The sequence below is a fragment of the Eleutherodactylus coqui genome, chromosome 2 (genome assembly GCF_035609145.1).
Source record: "Eleutherodactylus coqui strain aEleCoq1 chromosome 2, aEleCoq1.hap1, whole genome shotgun sequence".
Lineage (NCBI taxonomy): Eukaryota > Metazoa > Chordata > Amphibia > Anura > Eleutherodactylidae > Eleutherodactylus > Eleutherodactylus coqui.
The window spans coordinates 130,207,734-130,226,867 of record NC_089838.1 but is presented as its reverse complement, the minus strand read 5'-3'; the positions used below and the strand labels follow the sequence as shown (position 1 = coordinate 130,226,867).

At 42.0% G+C, this 19,134-nt stretch overlaps 1 protein-coding gene across 1 annotated transcript in view; it reads left to right on the top strand.

Annotated features, from left to right (window-relative positions):
• Positions 1 to 930: 930 nt before the first annotated feature.
• EEA1 (early endosome antigen 1) overlaps positions 931 to 19,134 on the top strand; it is a 168,726-nt gene continuing 150,522 nt past the window's right edge. Inside the window, exon 1 of the mRNA XM_066591518.1 lies at positions 931 to 988. Coding sequence (XP_066447615.1) covers positions 971 to 988 — 18 coding nt within the window. The 5' untranslated portion in view covers positions 931 to 970. The remainder of the gene's footprint in view (positions 989 to 19,134) is intronic.

Genomic DNA, 19,134 nt, shown 5'->3' with positions numbered 1-19,134 from the left:
CTTTTTAATACACTGTAGATCATGACATTGAAAATTAAAAGAACAAAGTGTATTAGCGCATAAACCAGGGTTTTTCTTTTTTGACTATTCAAACTTGGGGAAAAAAAGTGGTAAGATAAGTCCTGCCCTATCTTTCCCACATGTAGAAAAACTACGTGTACAAAAAAGATAGGGTAAGTCCTATCTTTTCTCGTTAGCAGTATTAACGTATGAGAATCCCGATCGTGAAAATAAAACCAGTGAAATCAATGGTTTGGTTTCGTCCCGTTTTGCAGCCGTGATTTTTAAGGGTGCAAATCGGAACAAAAACACGCCTATGTTTTTAAGCCCTCATGTAGATGCCCGGAACTGGTACTTGCAGCTATTTTCATCGTTGTGAACAGCACAAAAGCATTAATCAGCAGGGGTGAAAGGAAAGTCCAGTTTGGATTCCTCGTGCAACAGAAACCAGCCATCTGACATACTTAGTGCTCTGATACTTTTACAAGGACATCGTAACCAGGTTTATTTTTATCTGCCAGTGTTCACATGTCATTTAATACCTAGCTGAAGTCTGAATGAAATAGTGAATCATTTGACACAGTTTCTGTTTGTTGCTTTATTGTGAAGGAAAGGCTATCACCAGCTGACAAAGTCAGATCCAGGCCTGTCATTCAGAGGGACAATGAGGGTCACTGGTGAGTCCATTGACAGACTGTGGGCTGTCATATATAGGCTATCTTCACATGGGATGGCTATGCTGCAGAATGTCAGCTGCGGAATTTCCACAGGGCAGCTACAAAACCGTATTGAAATCCGAAACACATAAAGCTGCTGTTTATTTCAGATTTTATGGTGTTTTTCGCAACAAATGATGTGTTTTTTTAGCAGGGTTTTCCCGTCCCATGTGAACATAGCCAAGGAAAGTCTGTATGCAAGTAAATGATCCAATGAGGACTGTCAGAGAACTGATCCACCTGCTTCCTACACAATGTATCTCTGGACTGCGGTATGCTAGTTGAGCTAACTAGAAACCGATGCAAGGCTCTGTAATGCTTTTGTGTTATTTTGTGCCATGTTGATGTATGAGTTATTTAACATGCATTTCACTGCGGGTTCTGTAGTATTATGCCATGTTGTGTAGTGCACATTAAGTTGTCTGAGTCAGAGGCCACTTTAAATACTTTTTTCATTTTATTCTAAATTTAAAAAAAATCTTGAGTTTCATACTGTGAAATTGAATTACTTTGGTGCCATTCCATATCAGTTGGTGGAAAATGCGGGCATATCCAAGGCAGCCACATTCCTCTGCAGGTGACCTAAACTGGAGGATTTACAGGACTGACAGGTGAGATTATTTACCAGTCTCTCCTTTCCTCGTTTGCAGGTCTTTTGACTACAAAAGATATTGCTGATTCCTCTCACAGGTGGCTTTTAACTTTTTTTCTGTGTGTTTGTCTTGTTTACTAACTGGCTGCAAAGTGTGAAGTTGGTGCAAACTATGCACACAGGGATGGTTGTCTCCCATGGCTACGTTTAGGCAATTCGCCTCAGGTGTTCCTGCAAATTAATGTACTAACGAAAACACTTAATCTGACAGCCTCCGATGTTGTTAGAACTATTGCTAGCTATCTGTTTTAGTCCCTCATCTAATTTGGCTTTTAATCTCCAAGTAGTTTGGTACTCCACAAGCTAGTGAAGGGGCCCCATGTAAACACACCCATTGTAAATAATGGGTTATTACATCGAGCAAGTTTTGTGCATCTCACAATCACACAGAAGTTGTGTGTTTTTATCACCCATGTAGATATGACCTAAGCCTAGCATTTCTGTAGAAAAGGGCTTTGTAAAGCTACCGTACCATTATAGTAATTAGATATGAACAGTCTGGTGGGCTTTTCCAAACCATTCTCCTCTGTATGCATGTCCTTTATCTGCTAGATTGGGAAGATGTCCCTACACCATCCACAATCCTCACAACAAAAATTTGTTGTGTGAATAAGTCCTTCATATTTCACTGTAAGTTGCTGTAATGGACCAGTCTCACATAACCACCCAGTTTCCCGGAAAATAAGACCTACCCAGAAAATAAGCCCTAGCATGATTTTTGAGGATGCAGAATGGTAGAAATGGGTTATCATTTTCAATACTACATAAATAATCAAAAAGCATTTTCATCATTGAATGACACACATATCCCAATTTACTGTAGAAGAAAAACTAGTTGAACATTTACTTTACATTTATGTGTCCTATTACAGCAACAGTCTCTTCTCTGAGATGATGGCACTTACTGGATGAGATGCTGGCTGAACTCTCAATTCATCATTTGGTAATGCAGGGTGACGTGTTCTTCAAACATGAGGTTATCTCTAATTTCAGAAGGTGGCGTAGGTTGCAGATGTTTAAAGGTCAAGAAATTGCAGTTGCGGTACAGATGTTGGGTTTGTCTTATCATGAAAAATTAAAGAGAAAGTAGAAATATTTCTAAATCCCTATCTATATTAGAATGCTTTGAAATAGTTAAAGGGGTTGTCTGAATTATAGATCCCCTGGAAAATGCAATCACCATGCACTCACCTAACAAATAGGCTTATACTCATCTCTCCCCACTGTGTCCCGCCGCACGGGTCTCACCTCTGACGTCACATTTACAGGCTGCCCCACCTGTACATCATAGACGCTGCAACCAATAAAAGCTCACCAAGCTCTGTTATTGGCTGTAGTGCCTGTGAAGTCCTGTAAAGCGTGCGGGACCGCAACCTGTATATAGACATTAGAGCGGAGGACTGAGAGGCTCCGCGGGACACAGTGGGGAGAGGGTAGAGGTAACATGTGTATTTATGTTAGTACATGGTAATTGCATTTTCCAAAGGATCTATTACTCAGACCCCCCTTTAATTGATTTCTTTTAATTGCCATATATAGGCTGTAGAGATGAGCGAGCGTACTCGCTAAGGCAAATTACTTAAGTGAGTATTGCCATTTTCGAGTACATGCCCGCTCGTCTCAAGAGATTCGGCGGCCGGTGGGGGTTGAGCGGTGAGTTGCTGGAGTAAGCATGGGGGAGCGGGGGGGAGAGAGAGAGAGATAGAGATCTCCCCCCCCCCCCTGTTCCTCCCCCGGCGGCCCCCAAATCTTTTGAAACGAGCGGGCATGTACTCAAAAATGGCAATACTCGCTCAAGTAGTTTGCCTTAGCGAGTACGCTCGCTCATCTCTAATAGGCTGCATACGAACTGAACTCATAAAAATCTATTGACCAAGCTAGTAAAGAGGGTTAAATGGGGTTTCCAAGACTTGAGGCATTTTTTTCTATTAATGACACATCCTCAGGATAGACATTTGATACAAGAAAAAAGTTGCACCACAGACTTATTTTACATGCACTTAAAAACAGCTTCTCTATTTCAAATAAATAGTTCATTTATGGTGTGCAATTCAATAATAGTCCAGAGCAGAGGATGATTTTTCCGTTATAGCAACTTTTTGGACTCCCATGTCCTTTTTCTATACTCACAGGGGCAGAAAAAAGTCTAATTTCTCAAATTTAAGCCCTTCACAGTTTAGACATAGTTTAAAATGACTTCTTTTATTGAATAACTTTTATTAAAAAAACATAGAACACAAAAATAGGGCACTACAGATAACCCTCTAGGTTGTCGATATCTTAACCTTAGCCAGGAGGAAAACGACTAAGTCACTCGCTTAGTTTTTCATGCCCTTCTAATGTCTAAGACAGGGCCATGTATTTCAATGATAATGCGGTAGCTGTCGTTTATTTTGTAAAACTTGGATTGGGGTGGGAGCAAGTTTATTTTTGATTACGCATATCTTCCCAAAAAGTTTTTATTCCTATGGTCAAGGTTTGATCAAGACTTAGATTCAGTGCAAGTATCACTACAAGTAGTCTTGTATCTTTTCCAGTATAGGAAGATGGAAGATCTGCGAATCACCAAGACGTATGTCTGTGAACTTGATGATAAACATATAACTCTTGTTTCAGATAGAGATCAAGTTCATAAAGGCCTCTCACCTATCCTTATCGTTACATATCTAACATTATAATCTCCAATATTTTATATTTTTCGTATCTGTTTCAATCTCATTAAATCATTAAAATTAGATTTAATGAGATTGAAACAGATACGAAAAATATAAAATATTGGAGATTATAATGTTAGATATGTAACGATAAGGATAGGTGAGAGGCCTTTATGAACTTGATCTCTATCTGAAACAAGAGTTATATGTTTATCATCAAGTTCACAGACATACGTCTTGGTGATTCGCAGATCTTCCATCTTCCTATACTGGAAAAGATACAAGACTACTTGTAGTGATACTTGCACTGAATCTAAGTCTTGATCAAACCTTGACCATAGGAATAAAAACTTTTTGGGAAGATATGCGTAATCAAAAATAAACTTGCTCCCACCCCAATCCAAGTTTTACAAAATAAACGACAGCTACCGCATTATCATTGAAATACATGGCCCTGTCTTAGACATTAGAAGGGCATGAAAAACTAAGCGAGTGACTTAGTCGTTTTCCTCCTGGCTAAGGTTAAGATATCGACAACCTAGAGGGTTATCTGTAGTGCCCTATTTTTGTGTTCTATGTTTTTTTAATAAAAGTTATTCAATAAAAGAAGTCATTTTAAACTATGTCTAAACTGTGAAGGGCCCATGTCCTTTTTCAAACTAGTCTAGACCATATGCTCATAAACATCTCATTCGGAGGGAGGGAAGGGGGGGGGGACCCCATAAATAAAAGTAAACAACTCCACAAAAAAAAACAAAAAGCAACCACTTCAGTCAGTTTCTGGTAGTGAGCCTCCTCTGAATGAAAAGTTTATGAGCACATGATCTAAACTGGATAAGATCAAAAAGCATCCTTGGGATAGTTCATCAACAGATGATCAGTGCCAATCAGGTGATTCCTGCCCCCGCTGTCAATACAGATAGTGCAGAAAGCAGGTCTCCTATTTCATATTTCAGCGTCTCGGTTTGCTAGTGCAGGTGCAGCTCCTATTGAATTGTGTCACCACCACATTGCCAAGGGAGCATGGCCTCCTTTTTGAATGCTTGCAGAGATTGTTCTCCTCTCTCTTCCTATCACGCTACTGGCAGGGCATCAGCTCTGTTTCTGTGGAACAAGTAAGGAGCGCTCTCTACACCCTTTTACATGATAGAAGCAGGCCTGAACCAGCCTACGGGAGACATGCCAGAGGCAAGAGATAGAATATTGTGTGGAGAGAGAAACTCCTGAACTTTATAAAGAATGGACAGAAAGAACTTCTGCCCTAGGAAATCTGATCTATATATATGTTCCTATAGAGACACCCAGAGTGTGTGGGATGGTGACATATGGGGACGATTCCCCCTTAAACCTGTACTCCTCCTCCTGAGAGTCTAGAACCAAACTATATACAAGAATTATTGTTTGTGAGCCGACAAATGTTCTGCTGCTACACGTTGCAATGTAATGTCCATGTTAAATGGCAATCTAAGTACATGCCTGTGCAACCCCTTAAGGAATTATCCAGCACTGGATAAATTCAGTAATATGGGTTGGTGCACGCCCCATTAAACTTGATCCACAGTCCTTGTAGCATAAATACTCAGAGACATATAGGCAGCACTCCAATTTGAAGATCCTGTAGTAACACCCGTGCAACATTTCAACCCAGGTAGACCTTTTCTCAATATTTAACCCTTTGCAATCCAATTTTGAATTCAGGGTTTCCTAGGGGGCTTTTTCTTTCTGCCATTATACAATGGCGCCATCTGCTGGCTAGAGCTTGTACTCTGGTATGGGACATGCTGGAGAGGCCCCCGACAACAGATTGGCCAGTAATATACAGTAAGAATACCCTGCCGGACGTCTTCTGACATCGGAGCTGTACAAGCTTCAATCAGAATGTCTTCAGACGTCAGACAGTGGATTGGAAAGGGTTAAGTGTGTACAAAGTCAGTTTAAAAAATCATATCTCAATTAAATAAGAAATATCAAAATATAGCAGACATAAAGTACATAAACAGCATAAAAAAGTAAAAACAGCGTATCACAGATAGCTAATGAGGACAATTTATATATAAAGGGCAGACGATGTGTCCAATATACCATTATGTATTGTAATCACTTTTACTTGCAGGTGTTGTTATCTTTAACCCATGTAACATCCGAATTACATGCACATTGGATGTGCGCAGTAAGTTTGGCGCTATCTTTGACAGCTGACACTAGTCCATAACAGCCACAATCAGAGATAACTCTGATCCCAGTTGTTAATCAATTCTGAAAGCCACATTTGAATGTTCCAATTGGCATTTAATTGTCCTGAATAACCCCCTTGCAATGAGATTGCGGGATGCCATTTGGGTGTCATGTCAGTCAGGGGTCTTGTGAAGGGCCCCAGGGCTGCCATGTATTTCCACCTATTAAGACGTGCCCATGGAATGGCTTAATAGAATGCATGCAGAAATACCATATGTTGCAATACTGAAGTATTACAGCGTATTATATAAGCAATCAAATGATTGAAGTTCAAGTTGACAGAAAAATAAAAAAATTATAGGGGGCAGAAGCCGGAGATGCAGAACAATTTTTTTCAAGATATATATATATATATATATATATATTAAAAAATAGCAGAATAAGGTGAAGCGTGTGCTGTGATACATTGACTATTTGTGATTAAAAAATAGCAAAAATACCTGCCAAAATCTGACTTCCTACATGCCATCTGGTACTGTGCTAGATCAAAAAGTACTGGGTCAGCTCTTACAGTTAACATTGCAAATATTCATATTCCACTCTCTCCTGGACCAGACGAGACAGGCTACTATGATACACACTATTCACGTTGATCAGTAAGAGGTGCTTATTGAACAACTGGCTGCAAGCCAAACCCTCGGGGATAAATGATACCATACAACAATATCTCCTGAAAATAGAGAGAGTGGAGATAGAGAGGCGAGTGGAACTGCAAGCCCCCAAATTTTTCAAAAAATTGAGAGACTTTATAGAGAAGTTCTGTAACCCCAATGAAATCACTGAGTGTATGAAGCAGTTCACCAACACAACGTGGTACTATAGTCAAGACGACATGAACCCGCTGGGAATTTTAAAGATAACATAGCATAGGAAGGAAATGATCACTAGTGAGATATGCTGCAGGATAGTTAATGGTTATGAATTTTTTTTAACTCAAGAAATTGAGTAAGTAAAGGGAGATAGAGAGAAGAGGGGAAAGCAAAGAAAAGAGAAGGTGAGAGGGAGGGCAAGGGCAATATTTGTGATAAGGGGGGATATACAGGACTGGGAGAAATAGAAGGCTATGGGCCCCAACATAGCCTTCTAACCAATAGAAATGCAAAAGGGAAGGGAAAAAACTCCACTAGCTAGAGCCAACAATTGCTCTGTATTCGTCTGAGTATTGAAAGCTAACCCTTGGGGCCCAAGCCTCAGTCCTCAACTCAAATCTATCACCATGCAAGAAGATAAAAGTAAAAGTAGTACAACAAAAAAAAACTATACAAATTTGTACTGATCCACAGAATAAAGTTCACATATCATTTTCGTCGCAGCGTGCGCTGTAAAAACAAGACCCCCCTCAATAAAAAGATGCAATTGCATTTTTTTCCATTTCCTTCCACTTAGAAGTTCTTATATGTTACATTAAATAGTACTATTGAGAGATACAACTTGCGTTGCAAAAACAAGTCCCCAGACAGCCTTGTAGAGGATAAAATAAAAAAAATTAACGATTTTTTTTTTTGTAGTGGGGAGAAATCAACAAAAATGAAAAAACAAAAAAACGGCTGTGTTAACAGTGTTACTAATTCCGTTATTTGTACATTTATACAGCCAGTCACTAGAGCACAGTGTCCTCTGATGACAGCTGTAGAACCTGAAGTGTAGCGTCGTACAGGCTCCATTCAGGGCGGAGTCAGACTAGAATGGTGGCTGTTTTATGCATTTTTTTCCCTATGTGTGGATGGGGATTTAGGGGCATTGGATCTCTGTAAGTAAAAGCTTTCTTTTTTAAAAAAATCCATTTCCAGTTTTGGCTACAAAACAAAATTGTATGTGAATAATGCTTTACAAATGCATTGAGCTCAGCCTTCCAGCGCTTTATAGACAAGTAAACGTTAAATACTTTAGTGAGAGTCTCCATTGCAATGCTATAAATAGGCCTCTCTCTGTTCTGTACTCATCACAAGGAATCATTAGACAGGAGTCTATACTATGTAAAAGACTGGCTTGTTCTCCAGGGACTAGATTGAATATCACACTCATTGCTCTACTGTGAGCACTTTTGTCATTATCATACAGCTCAGCTAATAAAACATGGTCTTTTAGTTCATATGAGCTACTATGCATGTTACTATATATATGTATATATATATATATATATATATATATATATATATATATATATATATATATATTGTATTTTTAGAATTAGTAATTCATTTAAAGCATATTATAGTTTAGATGTAAATGTAAAAAAATGGTATTGCTTATCCCTACTTAGCCTGCATTTTACTGTACATAGCTGGATTTCGCTAGCTTCACAGCTGAACTCTTACATCATTCATTGCTGAGTCAAGTTCTGCACAAAGCTAGCTCTGTTAAATTGACCCCGAAAAAGTATAGTCTTATACTTTATAGGCACAGTACAGTCATTTGCTGTAGGAAAACGTATATGCTCTCAAAATTAAACACACACGCCGCAAACTGATTAAGGCCCCATGTCCACTTGCACACACGGATTCCACTGATGAATCCCGCAGTGAAATCCGTGCGTGCCTGGGGCCATGGAGAAGGAAAAGACATTGTACTCATCTCTCCGAACGCTGCAGGACTCTCCGACGTGCAGGCAGGATCTTCTTTCTTCTGGACGGCGGATGTGCTCGGTCCGCCGGCAGCGTGCCACGTGCATGCGCTGTGCATAGCTTTTTTTTTTTTTAAACTCCTGCTCTCCTGCGTATTCGCGGCACAGCACAAAAACAGCTGAGGGTGTTTCCATAGGCTTCAATGGAAGCCGCGGGAGACGTCTGTACGGGAGACCCGCAGGGAAATGGAGCATGCTGCGATTTCTTCCTGTGTGTGCGACCTGCACGCCGGTAAGAAATCCCATCTGCATGCTTTTAGCTGTCCTAAAAACAAAAATGCTAATCGATGACATTCTGTATATACTGTAATGGCATCACCTTTACTGGATAAGACATATGCTTTCCTTGTTTACATTTCTCTCTGTGTTGCTGAATCAGTTTGAGAGCCTCAGGGCCAAAGTTTTTGGATGGGTAGTAAAACAGAACATTCAGAAAATGAGAAATATCATATTCCAAACATATCGATGGTAAATTCCCTTTTGCATAAACAAACGTTTTATGCAATAAATCAAGTTGTGCATCATAAATGTTTAGTGTTACAATTTAGATCTGTGGTAGTCAGCAGTCTGCAAAGTGCGAGGCCAACTTTCTGTGTGCCATTGTTCTCTAACACCATGAAAGATATATGTACTGTTGTAGGGCAGTATCATAGGTTTCTATTTAATCTTTAACCCCTTCCCTCCCCATGACGTAACGGTACGTCATGGGAGCAGGGTACTTCTTGCAAAATGACATACCCTTACGTCATAGGGATAGCACGAGATCATGGCAGATCTCACACTATCCTGTCACTGTTAGCCGGCCTCCCGCTGCAACAGCGGGGGGCGCAACGGAGATGCGCCCCCCACTGTTAACGCCTTCTCTGCCACGATCTAAGTAGATCGTGACAGGGAAAGGGTTCACAGATGGAACACGCTCCCTCTGTGACTTCAGCCGGCTCTTGCGATGTTATCGCAGAGAGCCCGGCTGGTTGCTATGGCACCAGGACGCCAGATACCGGCGTCCTCTATTGCCAGAGCCTATGATCGCTGTATAAGCTGTAAGGCATGGCAGGAGAGAAGTCCTGCAATGCCTTATCGTAGCGATCATCGGTGGCATGATGTAAGTCCCTCAGAGAGACACAGATGGTGTAAAAAAAAAATCAATAACGTACAAAAATTAAAAATGTAAAAAAAGATGTAAAAAACACCGTTTTATGATTTTTCTTATATTAGCATAAAAAAAATAAAAAACTAAGAAACGCATATTTATTATTGTCGTGACCGTAAAGGTCTGTATAATAAATCGAACATGCTTTTTATCCTGCACGGCAAAAAGCATTAAAAAACGCTAAAAAACTGAGGCAAAATGCTAATTTTTAGCATTTTGCCTCCCAAAAAACGCAATAAAAGTGATCAAAAACGCCATATATACCCCAAAATGGTACCAATAAAAACTACAGCTCGTCTCACAAAAAATAAGCCCTCATAGAGCTCCGTCCATGGAAAAATAAAAAAAGTTATAGGACTTTGAATGCAGCGATTTAGAAAAAAAAAAGGATTTCCAAAAAAAGGGATTTTATTACAGAAAAGTAGAAAAACCTAAAAAAAATGTAAGAATTTTGGTATTGTTGTAACCGTACCGGCCCGCAGAAAAAAATGTAGTCTGTCATTTATGCTGCATAATTAACACTTAAAAAAAATCTATGGCAGAATTGATGCGTTTTCTCTCCCTACGATCATAAAAAAATAATAAAAGTTTTACAATGTAGTCTATCTACCCAAAAATGGCACCCATAAAAACTACAGTTCGCCACACAAAAAACAAGCCCTTATACGTCCGGGTCGATGGAAAAATAAAAAAGTTATGGCTTTTGAAAAATGGAGAAGAAAATCTACCAAAATTTTCTTAGGTCCTCAACGCCGAAATAGGCCATGTCCTTAAGGGGTTAAAGGGGTATTCCAGTTATACAAAATTGCTGTCAAATGAATGATAATCAAATGTTATGAAAGTTTGCAACGTAGTTCTGCTTTGGATTTTGTGTCTGTAGCTCTAAAAACCATCACCAGTATTTATTCACAGGTTACCCTGGATATGACCTGTAGGTATTTCAGTGCTACAGGTCTGTAGGAACGACCAGGAACAGCTTTTTTCTCTTCAGATCTTGGGACTGCATTGCTGACCATTAGCAAGAACATGGAGTAAGTCCAAAGCAGGGAACCCTGGGAAATGTAGTTTCAAGCTGCATTTAACTGTCCACACCATTCTTTTTTAAAATTGAAAATCGGTCTGAAATTCTTTGTTACCTACTTTCCACACTTCCCCATAATAGTACATTGTGGTAAGCAGGTTGTTTCCGCAAACCAATGCACTATTAAGGCACAGTATTGGCATGGGCACAGAAGTTGTGCTGTGTTAACACATGCAGGTGCACATTTTTACAGAGGCTATTAACTCGAAAGTTTACAGCAAAACAGTGTCTAGCACATTACTCAGAGGGCCAGTAACTCTCTACCAGACAGTTCCTCGCTTGTGTGGTTTCACCTCAGTGCCCATTTTCTCTATGCCACAAATGTCAGGTGATTTTCTACTTAGCAGAACTCTCTTTTGCCTCTGGTCTTCATTGGTTGGTTGCACACCAACAGGCCTCAGTATATGACTCTCAGTACATGCTCTAGTTTCATGCAGCTCAGCCCCACAGGCATTCTCAGGGCTGCAAATTGGCTGGTCAGCTCAGGTCACATTTACAGGGCATCTTTTATAGATCACCCAAGGAATCTCTGGCAGTGGTCCACAACCACTCGCAGGCTTCCTTCCAGGCATGGCTCGCCCACTCTATATCTATTCACAAGACGTAGTCTCGCACCAGTTGCAATATCATTGCTCCTTGCTCCTCTAACAGTACAGAATGCCCAACTCTCCTGCGGTCTCAGAACCTGTCTTGTAGCTCACTATAGCCTAGCTAGGGTGGTGCAGAACTTTTTTGTGCGCTACTTTTCTTTAGGGTTTATATAACATGCCTCTAGGCATGAGACTCTGCAGCACAATCGTATTGTGTAAAACTAAGTAACACTGGCAAACATGACAACAGTCAGATATTCACAGTTCAAGGATAAAGTAATGGACGGCTGGACATACTAACAGTCCAACAGTCTTACAAGGTTGTCTAACTGTGGTACTGCACTGTATTATAGGAGTAATAAAAAAGCACATGCAAATGAAGATGATAAAGTGTTAATGGCCATTAACACTTATGAAAATAGATTGCTAAATCTTTCAGTCGTTTGAAAGATTATCTTTGCATGTAAAAGGACCTTATCACACACTGCAGAAAGCAATAAACCTATTTGAATAAACCATTGTGTTCTGGTCATTTGTAAATAGAGGCATTGTTACCATTAAGAAACAAAGCCATATGAAAACAATGAAAAAAACTCAGCATGGAAATATAAAGCTATAGTCCTATGCTACTGTCAAAGAGTAAAAACCAGAGCCTATCTTACCGGTTATCGCCACGTTAATCGCAGTCAAAAGCACCTGTGTGACGGAGGCCTTAATCAGTATATGACATGTACTCTAAAATGTGCAAAAAAAAAAAAACACAACCAAAAAGGAAGAATATGGCCCACATAAAACAACCTCTTACATGACAACTTTTATGGAAATAGTTATGACTCTTGTTATAGAGAAGGCTAAAGTAATCACTGCATCCTCAAGGGCCAAAATTGGCCATCTTCTGGAGGGGTTAATTTCATAAAGGGGTTGTGGAATATCAGACGAAATTGAGGAAAAGACAGAGGATGGTGCAAACAACAAAATAAACTTTACTTACAGGCAGCTGCTCTGCCACCTTTGTTTACCATACCTGACTGTTGTGTTGTTAACATGACATCACTGCTGCAAGTCCTGTAAACAAAGCCCATCGGGGTGCGGGAGCAAAGGGGTGGCAATAGATCCAACCAGTAAGTAAAGCTTACTTTGTTATTTTGCACCACCCTTCTTCTTTGTCCAATCTTGGATATCCCTTTATTAATTGGATATCTTTATATTATATTAGTGAAAACGGCCGGCTGATATGCACTCATGTGAAAGAAGCCGTAAGATATGAAAGCCTGAGATAGGAAACATTGTGAAAAATGGAGCAAGTTAAAGAGATGGTCCGGGACTTTTAATATTGATGACCTATCCTCAGGATAGATAATCAGTAGTTGATTAGAGGCAATCCACCACTCAGGATTCCTGCCAATCAGCTGATTTTGGGGCTGCTGTTAGCGTGCGCCACCTGGAAGTGCTGTCCATATTGCAGTGGCCTGGTATGGCATTGCAGACTCAGCTCCTGGAACTGTGCCTGCAGTAGCAAACCCAGCTACTGAAATATTGACAGTGCTATCCGCTTCCAGCACTGTAAGCACTGACAGTGGCTCAGTGATCAGCACAGATCCTGAGAGGCGGACCCCCACCGATCACCTATCCTGAGGGTAGGTCATCAATAGTAAAAAGACCCCTTTAAACCCCAATAAAGCTTTGCCCTCGGAAACACAACTTCCATTTTCCTAGCAGCATATAATCCTGGTCCCATTTTCTTCTCTTGGTCTTCGTTGATAAGATACATGCAGCGTTTACAAATAGATCTTTCACTGTCATAATTTGGTATCGATGATGACAACAGTAGCCCCTCTGCACCATTACTTTAGATAACACAGTCTGCCATAAACTGCGCCTACAATGTAGCACTGTAGAAGGGAATTCCTGCTTGTGCAACAGTATGATTGTTTAAGGAAACGGCTTATCTTGCAATTCCAAAGATTCATATGTAGAACAGCTCCAAACTGAAGTTTCATTTTATCACCCAAAATGATTTATTCTCATCTGTGCAATTTTTAGAGAAATGCTGAAAAACAAGCACGAGTCGGTGTAGTGATCTGTCACAAGACTGAGAGGGTCACAGAAATGTGTCCATGTTATGTGAGAGCTTGTTGTGTATATTCTTCACTGTAGCATTTTACTACATTTAACCGATACAGAAAATAACATCTCGAGTCCTCAAAGACAGTTGTATACGTGCGTTTGTCTTCACAGCTGTTTCTTCTAAATGGTGTCCTTGCTGTGAGAAAGGCAACGCAGCTACATACTGAGTATTTTCTGAAAACATTGCTGCAAGGAGAAGCGTGTTTGTTCCATAACAATCACATCAGATGTTGTGAGTGCAAACAGAGAGGAGAAGCCTGTAGTGTAACATGTTTAGTAAATACAGTGTTGTTTGTATATACCTGGTGTTACAAGTCTACAATACATTTCATACCAGGAATTACTGAAATTAATCTCCCATCTCTGCAGTTTTCATATACACATAAAAAGTAATTGTAAAGAGGAACTGTCAGCAGTCTTTTGCTCTATTGCATGTATACAACAATATGTCTTTTCAGGAACAGTGCAACAGTAGGTGAAGTACGGTAGGTGGCTCCCTAAGGCGCCATTAAAATGGAGCAGATACCACAGCTGTAGCTAAACTATTGTACCCTGGGGCAAAGATTCATATTGTTCTGTATCTAAATACACTGGCTAAGGCTACTTTTAGACAGGCCAATTCTCTTTTCAATGAGCGAGTGACGTCACCGCTAGCTTGTTAGCTCTGGTTCAGTCTGTTTAGACAGGTCTAAAAGCACCTTAAAGCAGAGTGGCTTGTTGGCTTCTTCCCCCAGCTATGCCCATGGGTTAAAAACATAAAAGAATGAAAAATAAAAGCATAACGTACCCACCTTAAAATTTAAACAACCAAAGATGTTAGGGAAGGGCGAGGAAAAGGGGCAACAAAGTGCAATAAAAATAAATTTTAGCAGTGGTCAATCTGACAGGTATAATGCTGAACTTCGGAGATGGAGGGTGTGGAGTGCATTTTGAAACCCCTGCCTTGGGCACCAAGAGGGTTTGACCCACCTCTATGTCTTCTTGAGCATGTTTCTGCAGGGAAAGTGAATGCTGTGGATTAAGTATAAATAGGTGTTCGTCAAGTTAGAGTGTAAGGGGGTACACCCGCACCCTCTTTAACAATGTAAGCAGCTCAGCCACTCGGAATCTTCTGCCAACAGCCGTGCAGTAAGTCCAGCCCCCTCTGGTCTGGTATCTGACTGGGAGGGGGAGATGAGAATGGTGTCTGCCAGGGCTGGTCTGGTGAGCACCGCTACTCTGTGCAGAAGCCCCCCTCTGCCAGCCAGAGCCATGTCTGGGGAAGGCAGATAAAAAAAGAGCTCAAAGCCCCATGGTACAAGTGTCAGATGATGCCCCTTTGTAGAGGTCTCCTAGACGCTGTGTGTGTGTTTGGAGAAGAAAATTTGAGCACGCCTTCTTCAGAGGAAATAGTGAAGGACAAAGCCTTTCCTAAGCTCATGGAATCTTCAAGGTCAATAGCAGGCCTGCAGAACTATCAATATGTTTGTAGCTGCGTCACAGAGCAGGGTGAGGTGAGCAGACTAGAGAAGCAGCAGACATAGTGAGAGAGGCTACAGAGAGACCACTCAGCATGTGGCAGCAGCCATTAACAACTGTGACCACAGCGTTGTCCCCAGGTTAGGTAAGCAGCACGGGAGGTGGTCAACAGAATAGCTCTGGTGATCAGAGGGCAGATGCTGAGGACACCGAAAGGGCCTGATGACCAGGGCCAAACAAGAACAACACAAAGCATGTGGAAGGAGATGGTGGCTTCCGTCCCACAAGGACCTGGCCCTGAAGTAGATGAAGGTGAAAAGACTCCGAAACATTAAAAGCTGCCAGATATGTGAGGCTGGCTTACAATGACTAAGAGTGCGCACACTTGTCGGACTATTGGACAGTGATGGACGTTCGTGGTTAGTTGATATACTGGTTACATGAGGGTTAACTGGCTGTTAGTTTTGAGTATACATTAGCTTAATATGGACTACTGGGTATGCAAGAGTTAATGATGTGCTGTGTAAGATGTACCAGTTTGGCAGGGCACTTAACGGAGGCGCTATGCACCATAAGGCAGTTATGTGATAAAAGTGACATACTGCATTTAGTGTGGCTGTATTTGAAATACAGAATGCATCTTTAGTGCAGCGAATCCACAGAGTTCTGAAATTACATGAAAGTTGCAGTCTGTATTACGCACAGATGCTGGCTTCTATGGTGCATTGAGGCGGCAATGTTATTATGTGCCGCAGACGTCCGGATATAAAGTATGAAATTCTATGGATTAAGACAGACAGATGCATGAGAGGTTGAAACGCCTTGCCCTTTCGACATTGAGAGACATAAAGTAATGAGAAAGTCTGGTTTAGTTAACGTGACGTTCAAGTATGGTGCCTTCCTATAGAGTGGAAATATTCATCTGGTTGTTGTTTGGTAAAGTTTATTTTGGATAAGAAAAAAAAGACATCTAACCTTCGCCTGTCAGCGGCTGTGCCATCTTGGACCTGTGTCGCACCACCACCCACTACAACCGCACCTCCTTAGGATTTAACCCTGGGCACTGGCGTAACTATAGGGGATGTGGTTGCACCCGGGCCCAGGAGCCTTAGGGGGCCCATAAGGCCTCTCTTCTCCATATAGGGTGCCTAGTATTATGAATAAAACACTATAGTTGGCGGCCCTGTTACAAGTTCTGCATTGGGGCCCAGGAGCTTCAAGTTACGCCTCTGATCCTGGGCTATATATTTTTGTATGGGCATAACACAGTTCTGTATTCTCCATATTAATCCTTTAAATGCAGCATACAATGTCATGTATACAAAGCAAATAAATAAAATAGGGAAATTTGTAGAGGTATTTATATCAAATTACTCATTTACACTTCATCTCATAGCAGATCGCACAATTTAAAAGTGTTATTTTAACATCTTAATAAACCTCTTGCCATTTGCAATATGTCTAGCTAAAAATTCTTAACTGTTTATGATTACCTATTGATACAAACCTCATAATACCTTGTATTATTTCAGATCATTAATAGAGATGAGCGAACGTACTCGTCCGAGCTTGATACTCGTTCGAGTATTAGCGCGTTCGAGATGCTCGTTACTAGAGGCGAGCCCCACGCGATGTTCGAGTTACTTTCACTTTCATCTCTGAGACGTTAGCGCGCTTTTCTGGCCAATAGAAAGACAGGGAAGGCATTACAACTTCCCCCCGCGACGTTCAAGCCCTATACCACCCCCCTGCAGTGAGTGGCTGGCGAGATCAGGTGTCACCCGAGTATATAAATCGGCCCCTCCCGCGGCTCGCCACAGATTTATTCTGACAGAGATCAGGGAAAGTGCTGCTGGTGCCGGAGCTGCTATAGGGAGAGCGTTAGGAGTTATTTTAGGCTTCAAGAATCCCAATGGTCCTTCTTAGGGCCACATCTGACCGTGTGCAGTACTGTTGAGGCTGCTTTTAGCAGTGTTGGACAATTTTTTTTTTTTGTATATCGGCCGTGCAGAGCATTGCGTCCGCAGTCTGCAGTCATTGTACAGAGTATAGGGCCAGTACTGGTGAGGCAGGGAAAGATATATTCAGGCTATATAGGCAGTGGGCTTTTTCCCAAAAATTGATCGCCGTCATCCCGCCAGAGGGAAACAGTATACATAATATTATACGCTGCCTACAGTATCTATCTGCTGGGGGTAGTAGTCCTAATTAATACGCAGCTAAGCGTTACAGCAGGCTTGCGCAAAATTGTTTCCTGGATCTGCTGTCTCTGTTACATGATCGCCGTCATCCCGCCAGAGGGAAAGAGTATACATAATATTATACGCTGCCTACAGTATCTATCTGCTGGGGGTAGTAGTCCTAATAAATACGCAGCTAAGCGTTACAGCAGGCTTGCCCAAAATTGTTTCCTGGATCTGCTGTCTCTGTTACATGATCGCCGTCATCCCGCCAGAGGGAAAGAGTATACATAATATTATACGCTGCCTACAGTATCTGTCTGCTGTATCAGCTCAGCATTTAAAAAAAATAGAAGCAAAATACTTAAAGGGGTTGTCCCGCGGCAGCAAGTGGGTCTATACACTTCTGTATGGCCATAATAATGCACTTTGTAATATACATTGTGCATTAATTATGAGCCATACAGAAGTTATAAAAAGTTTTTTACTTACCTGCTCCGTTGCTAGCGTCCTCGTTCCCATGGAGCCGACTAATTTTCGCCCTCCGATGGCCAAATTAGCCGCGCTTGCGCAGTCCTGGTCTTCTGCTCTCTTCAATGGAGCCGCTCGTGCAGAATGCCGGCTCCGTGTAGCTCCGCCCCGTCACGTGCCGATTCCAGCCAATCAGGAGGCTGGAATCGGCAATGGACCGCACAGAAGAGCTGCGGTCCACGGAGGAAGAGGATTCCGGCGGCCATCTTCACCGGTAAGTATAGAAGTCACCGGAGCGCGGGGATTAAGGTAAGCGCTCCGGTAAGCTTTCTTTAGGTCCCTGCATCGGGGTTGTCTCGCGCCGAACGGGGGGGGGGGGTTGAAAAAAAAAAAACCCGTTTCGGCGCGGGACAACCCCTTTAAGGCCTACTACTGGCCTTTGGCCACTTGACTGCTTCTGCGCTGTGAATTCCACTAGCTCAGTCATACGCACCTACGTCTCACTACAATGTGCAAAATTGTTTCCTGGCTCTGCTGTGCATTCCGTAAGGGAAGTCAGCCTCCAACCACAGGCCAATAAGCGGCACATTTAATTACAGCGTTCTGTTTCTGCACTACTGGTAATACAGCATGCTGAGGGGTAGGGGTAGGCCTAGAGGACGTGGACGCGGGCGAGGACGCGGAGGCCCAAGTCAGGGTGTGGGCACAGGCCGAGCTCCTGATCCAGGTGTATCGCAGCCGACTGCTGCGGGATTAGGAGAGAGACATGTTTCTGGAGTCCCCAAATTCATCTCACAATTAATGGGTCCACGCGGTAGACCTTTATTAAAAAATGAGCAGTGTGAGCAGGTCCTGTCGTGGATGGCAGAAAGTGCATCCAGCAATCTATCGAACCACCCAGAGTTCTGCGCCGTCCACTGCTGCAACTCTGAATCCTCTGGCTGCTGCTCCTCCTTCCTCCCAGCCTCCTCACTCAATTACAATGACACATTCTGAGGAGCAGGCAGACTCCCAGGAACTGTTCCCGGGCCCCTGCCCAGAATGGCCAGCAATGGTTCCTCTCCCGCCATCGTGACCGATGCCCAACCTTTGGAAAGTTCCCGGGGTCCGGGGGATGAGGCTGGGGACTTCCGGCAACTGTCTCAAGAGCTTTCAGTGGGTGAGGAGGACGATGACGATGAGACACAGTTGTCTATC